The sequence below is a fragment of the Rosa rugosa genome, chromosome 4 (genome assembly GCF_958449725.1).
Source record: "Rosa rugosa chromosome 4, drRosRugo1.1, whole genome shotgun sequence".
NCBI classification, from domain to species: domain Eukaryota; kingdom Viridiplantae; phylum Streptophyta; class Magnoliopsida; order Rosales; family Rosaceae; genus Rosa; species Rosa rugosa.
In genome coordinates, this window is record NC_084823.1 from 57,209,643 (window position 1) to 57,216,478 (window position 6,836).

General features: G+C 40.8%; 2 protein-coding genes across 2 annotated transcripts; one reads left to right on the forward strand and one right to left on the reverse strand.

The window, feature by feature from the left end:
* Window positions 1-303: 303 nt before the first annotated feature.
* LOC133746089 (uncharacterized protein At3g17950) lies at window positions 304-1,462 on the forward strand. Its single transcript, XM_062174252.1, has 2 exons — window positions 304-545; window positions 662-1,462. The coding sequence occupies exons 1-2, from the start codon at window positions 462-464 to the stop codon at window positions 1,157-1,159; spliced, it is 582 nt and encodes a 193-aa protein (XP_062030236.1). The 5' UTR covers window positions 304-461; the 3' UTR covers window positions 1,160-1,462.
* A 1,111-nt stretch (window positions 1,463-2,573) lies between these two features.
* On the reverse strand, window positions 2,574-3,440 carry LOC133707538 (uncharacterized). The gene has a single exon (XM_062133188.1). It carries the CDS (start codon window positions 3,326-3,328, stop codon window positions 2,795-2,797), a length of 534 nt encoding a protein of 177 aa, XP_061989172.1. The 5' UTR covers window positions 3,329-3,440; the 3' UTR covers window positions 2,574-2,794.
* Window positions 3,441-6,836: the final 3,396 nt, after the last annotated feature.

A 6,836-nucleotide genomic window follows, 5' to 3' on the forward strand; every position in this document is an offset into this window, starting at 1 on the left:
GATAATTTGATTATCTAATTGTATCAAATAAATAAACGATTTTAATAATAATTAAGATCAGTGAGATGAATCGATTAGACTTTCAGTGCTAATATTTTTTCTCACGCATCAAACACTTAGTTATCAAGAAAATGAATAGTTCGTATTAGTAAAAATAAACCAATCTAAAAAAAGGACTTATTTGATATTAATTCAAAAGAACGAAAATAGAAATTGATGACAAGGACAAAGTTGGCAACATTAATAATGATTTGAAACACAATCCCAGTTCCAGTTAACTTTATATTAAATCGGATCCATCACCATCTTTCTCGGGTACTTCTCACTCTCTCTATCAGACCCAGTCACCCAAAAACAAAGGCCCAGACTCTATCATCTTCACATTTCTCGCATAAAGACATAAAAGCCTTCAAATTTCAAAAACGAAGAAGAAGAGGACCGGGACCAGAAAGAAGAGAAATATGCTAGATCCAAGAAATGACCTGCTTCCTCCACCTTCATCTCCCACCAATTCCTCCGTCTCCTCCTCCGATCTCGACACTGAGGTATCTCTCATTTCCATATCATGTCTAGTTTTTTCGAATCACTAAATTGCGTCACTAATTTTTATCGTAAATTTCGCCATGAATTTTTCGGATTTTTTTCTACTTTTCAATCATAGTCTACGGGCTCATTTTTTCATGATCGGAGCACCACCTTGGGAACTTTAATGGGAGTGAGTTTCCCGGCGATAACGTTCCGAGCGCCGAGCCAGAGCCGCCGCGAGCTCCAGTCCGCCGGCAGCACCAGCGGCGGCGGCGGCTCGAGGAAGGCGAAGAAGCCGAAGAAGAAGAGCGCCGCGGCCGCGGTTGCCGGAGTGACGGAGCGGCGGCGGAGGTGGTGGAGGCTCTGCCGAGACGACGGCACTAAGCCGGCGTCTCTTGGAGAGTTTCTGGAGGTGGAGAGGCGGTTCGGCGATGGCGCGTTTTACAATACGGCGGCGGAGCTTGAAGGGGTGATGGTGGCGCAGCAGCCGAGAAATGGAGGGCAGATGTTGTTTGCTGATGGGAGAGTTCTGCCGCCGTCGAATGTGGACGACGGAGCTTCTTCGTCGACGGCCGGCGTTCTGTGTAGATTTCCCGTTGCTCTCACTGCCATCTGTAGTGGCGGTTTAGCGTAAATCTTTTTTATTTTTAATTTTTAATTTTTAATGACGATATTAAATCTCTTATTTTGTCTCGGTGTATTTAACTTTTCTTATTGTGGAAAATCAAAAATGGAGAAAAGAAAAGCAGAGTTTTGGTTATTGGTGTGTTTTGCTTTCTTCCTCAATCCTCATCATGTCACATTGAAGAAGTGCCAAGTCACATAAAGTTATCGATTTGCTTTGTGTAAAGTCGCAATTTAGAGTATAATGCGCTGCTTTACAAGTTGCTTATGGTAGCAATAATACAACTTTGGTGATAATTTATTTGATTTGATATCCTAATTAGTTTGTTTGGTTAATTTTTGTTAAAATTTTCTCGTGTGGAATTTGTTTCTTTTCATCAATTGAATATCAGAAGCATAAAACGTGTTTTAGATAAATTTTTGCCAACAAAGAGTTAAAAATACCCTTTATTGATTACAAACTCACAAGAGGCTTTAGTGATGACTCAATGAAAATTTTCAAATCAACGGTGGGATGGGTGATTTTAATTTTAATTGAAATATTAATTCTACAACACACAAGTCATCTAACAATTGATTTAGTAGGTTTATGGAATTCTGATGAGAGCCTCACCTTACAAACTCATATGTATAAAATTTGTTATCAAGACAGTTTGACCAACAGCTTTGTTTGACCGCCCCCACGAAACCGAAAGAGTCTCATTTCTAGCGGGTAGAAGAAATAGAATTGGAAGTGTTCAAAGTCCTTGATCAATTCAAGAAGCTAGCTAGCTAGCCCAAGTTGTGAAAGGACCAAGGAGCGGTGGGTTGTTCACCAAGTGAAGGGCCATGAGAAAGAGACATTGACAACTATGAAATATAAATCCAGTCCAATTCAATCCATTTCAAAGATTGGGGAAGTCATTAACGGTTTCAGCAATGTTTTAAAACAAAATTCAAAACGATGTATGATGACTATGATCCCATCATTTGCAAATAATAATGATGTTGGTGGAACACTAATCATACCAAGGTTATTATTAATACAGAGATGTTCCCCTGGTCACTAGCTGACCAAGGATTATATGGTCAGTGACCGTCCGATTGAAATCGGACGGTTGACAGCTTTTATCTTTTAAAAAGTTAGAGAACTGTCAACCGTCCGATTTCAATCGGAAGGTCACTGACCATATAATCCCTGGTCAGCTAGTGACCAGGTGAACGGCACCGATTATTAATATATGGAATCTACAAACTTGGAAACCGTACCAAATTGAGAAGAGACTAAATAGTGCAGATGAGCTGTCTAATTGTTTAATTATATGCTTTGCTTGATTGGCTCTGGCTGGAGTCTCTAAATAGCAAAAAGGTTCACCTTTCATTTTCAGAATTAGATCAAGACAAACAAGACAGCTCTGTATTATGTATATGATCCCAACCACATTCCTTTGATAGAAAATATATATATATATATAAGAAACAGCTAATCTTGTACATGCTGGAAACCTGAACTAGAATCCTCATTACATGAATTGACTCGGCTTCACTTAACTTGTTCATCCATTTAAGCCAGGTCATGAAGCTAATAAACTAACAATTTCTAAACTCAAAGACAAATTATACATTAGGTAACACCAAAATTTAATTTATTAAGAAATGAGGAGGATCAATGTGGACATGTAGTACTGGTTTCAACAATGGTCTCCAATGCAGGCTTCCATGATCTTTGCTTTGAGTACCTCCTCTCCAACAATGGCACTAACGAATTGCTTACAGGACTGTGATGATCAGAACCATCCAATGTCTTTGATTCTGAGTTGGGAAACATACAAAACTCGCTGAGGACCGGAAAAATCTTGCTGAAGTTGTTGAAGCTTCCTCTGTGCTTGAGTGCCCTTGAAGCCTTGTAAGTTAGGGAGCTGAGTTCTTCATGAGTGAGAACTGAGTAGAGCAGATCCATGGGAAGAAGGAAGTAGAATCTTCGTCTTTCGAGTTCTTCATCGGCTGTAAGGCCATGGATTCTGTTCCCTACTCTGAGGCTGCTAGACTCAACCACAAACTGGCCTGAATGCTCTAGCATTAGCTCTGCTGCTTTGATTGGTCTGATGTAGACTTCCAATCTTCCATCGAAGAATAGGACCTTGACTGTTGTACTGTTCGAGAGTATTGAAGGAGCACAAGAAGCTGCTGCATTTCCCATATTGAGAAACAAAGAGAGAAAGAGAGGAGAGCAGAATAGGGATTAGTTGGTGACAGAGAATTGTATGGTAGATGGGGTATTGGCATGGAGTCTCTTGGAATATATATATAAACGAAATTTGTGCATGCATGTATGATGGTAGTTGAGACTAGACTCACTAGAGAAAGAGAGGGATTTGTCGGCCATCAGCTGGTACAAGTATACATGTCACTCAATAGGATTCATAGCATAGAAATTTCATACCTCCTCTTCTCACATGCAGTTAACTGTAAAGTTAGTATAATATGCATTGTTGATTCATTTTATAATACATAAATTTTACAAATCAATCAAGTTTAGTGATAAAATTGAGGGATTTCTCCAAGTCTAGGACTTAAGGTGAGTATAGTTTTGTGACCATGTTACACAACCAATTTATAAAAAATAATTAAATTATAAAAAAATAAATTAACAATAGATATCAAACTAACATTTTAAATGAGGCGTAAAATTTTTAATTACACAGCCCTACAATTTGGTTGGATGGAGAACCAATCTACAGAGACGAGTAAGCTTAACATGTCCTATTACTGACAGTTCTGTATTTTAAATGTATGAAGCGATTTCAATTGGATTTTGATCTATTTGGCAGTAAGGAGAGCACATGGTGAAGCATGGATCAATAGTTGGGGACTGTAGAAGGGTTCACTTAAGGACAACACCAAACGAATGATTGGACATGGTCACCAACAATTTCTTTGATTTTATTCTTGGCCAAGGCTAATACAGAGGGTCACCTAATAGAAATGAATACAATAGGATCTAGGCCTGGGCACGGGCCGAGCCCGTTTGGTATTTCACTGGGCCCGGGACCGAGCCCGAATAGTTCGGGCCGGGCCCATATTAAGTTTTCAACATCTAGGGACCGGGAAGGCCCGGACCGTTAACAAACGGGCCGGTCCTTTAGGCTTTTCGGGCCCAAATAATTTTTGGAAAAAAAGCCTGAAATGCTCCCAAACATTAGAGCGACAGCTACTGCTTCAAGTCCGAATCGAATCCTCCCTCTTTCTCTTTGCTGTGTCCACCTGGCTTGAAGTTTCCTCACCGCCATCAGTCGCTGCATCGCCACCAGTCGCCCCACCGCCATCAATCGCCGCACCGCCCTCAGTGGCTGGATTAACCGGCACCATCTCAGTCCCAGAAGTGGCTATTTCGAACTGATGAATGATGAATTACTAACTGGATTGTGCTTTGAATTGGATATTGGACGAAATAGGCTGATGAAGCTATACCCGAATTGATCGAAGCTTGATTTTGGAAATAGGATGGGATTGGAAATCTGAAATTGGGGGTTTTAGGGTTCGAAGAATAGAGAATAGAGAGGCAGAGAGTTGAGGACCTGAGGTCGTGCTGAACGAATAGTGAAAATAGGCTGGGATTGGAAATCTAAAATTGGGGGTTTTAGGGTTCGAAGAATAGAGATTAGAGAGGCAGAGAGTTGAGGGCCTGAGGTCGTGCTGAACGAATAGTGAAAATAGGCTGGGATTGGAAATCTAAAATTGGGGGTTTTAGGGTTCGAAGAATAGAGATTAGAGAGGCAGAGAGTTGAGGACCTGAGGTCGTGCTGAACGAAAGGGTTTTCCAATACGAGTCGTTTAGGTGAGTATTGAGTAGGCTTCAGTGATCACCTGTGGTCAATTCCACAGTATACTCAAATAACTAGCCTATCACAGAGGGACATATGGCATATGGGTTATACGGGCTGTTATCCGGGTTTTTACATAGCTGAGATATCAGGCCTGGGACCGGCCCGTTTTATTCATAAACGGTCCGGGCCTTAAATTTTCGTGTTTTTTTTTACAAAGCCCGGCCCGAACCCGGCGGTCCGGACCGGTTTTTCGGGTTTCCGGGTTAAAATGCCCAACCCTAATAGGATATTCTGGAGAGAAGAGAGAGAGAGAAAGAGGGCATAATAAATAAGCAATATATGTATCTATATTTGCAGGATTCGAGTGAGAGACGAATATGTAGGTAGAGGGGTGACAAGGTCAAATCTTTGCTAGTTATGCAGTCACTCTCCAATCTAGGCTGCACTGCTAGCATTGGCATGCAAAATATTCCATAATCCATGTTACAAATGATTTTTTTTTTCTGGCAAGATGTTACAAATGATTTGAGAAACCAAATTGTAATGTGATCAACTGTATTTGCATGATTAATTAGTTGGGAAATCTAAATCTTAGCTAGTTTTTGTCATTTGGTGAAACAAATCTAGAACTTTGATATTGGTCATCCAAATAATTAAGCTCCAACTACGTCCAACAAGAAATTAAACCAAACCTCTGGGTGGGATTAATGGGATTAGGTCCTGTAGGACAGCCTAGCTTTTGCAAGTGTGCTTCTTAAGATATATAGGTGAATTCAAGAATATTGAAAGTTTTATTTACTCCGGAGAGTTGATATGAAGAGATGAACTATTACATCACTTATTATATACAATGTACTTCATTTCATATAATGAATTATTCCAACGACTTACAGGCACGTTTACTTACTTGGAATGGGAGGGAATGATTACGGGGTAAAACTATTCTTACGTCTACTAACACATAAAGGAATCAGAATGATTCCGAGTAAAAGCATTCATGCGTTTACCATTTTTTTTTTTTTTTTTGGAGAAAATAAGAAATTCCATTAATCCAAAAGATTACAAAGACGGGGATGACATCGTAAAATCCCAACTACTCCAACTAGAGATCGAATAGGACCTACTCATACCCCTACTATAGAACCGGTGGTTACAGATACCATGAGCCGATAGGGGCTCAACTCTAACCACATGAATCGCCATTTCTTCCGGGCTACAACCGTTCAACTTTTTCTAGGAGTCCCGATACATCCTTACAGCCAACCTCAAGAAAAGACTAATCCCCTTCCACACCATATACCAATACTGCCAGTATATGTGCAGGGACATCGATCTCTCCATGACATTGACAACAAGAAAACATCGAAATTAAAACAATTAGTCCCTGGATATGACACCATAACAATGGCACAACCAATAGGGAAAACCACCAAAACCCTCGCTCAAAGGAGGAGGGACTTATTAAAACTAACCAAAAACCAAAACATAAAAACCTAATAAAACAAAGTACTAAGCTATGATGAACCACTTCCATCTTCCTCACTATTGACAACAAACCGCCGGCAAGCCACCATGAGTTTAGCCAAATGAGCGCGCCCCATCGAAGACACCTAAGCCAAGTACTCTGCCACGACAAGCTTGGGATCTTTGGCCACCCCCATCCTCTTTGGCTGAACTCATTACAGACCCATTATGCAAATCCGTCCCAAACTGACCTGAAACCAAACAGGCTTCCCATCAATTCGAGAACCCCTTTCAAAAACTCGAACCTCCACCTAGTCATTCGCCTCAGAAAAGAGACCAGTGCCATACAATTCATGGCCTGCCGCCGCCACGATCTGGTCACGGACCACCTTCCCATCACCGATAGCCGAGCACCCG

Bases quoted from the DNA above. Each gene is read 5' to 3' on its own strand.
- LOC133707538 (XM_062133188.1), bottom strand. From the start codon at position 3,328: ATGGGAAATGCAGCAGCTTCTTGTGCTCCTTCAATACTCTCGAACAGT.
- LOC133746089 (XM_062174252.1), top strand. From the start codon at position 462: ATGCTAGATCCAAGAAATGACCTGCTTCCTCCACCTTCATCTCCCACC. The intron at 546-661 runs GTATCTCTCATT...TTTCAATCATAG, and splicing joins CCTCCGATCTCGACACTGAG to TCTACGGGCTCATTTTTTCA.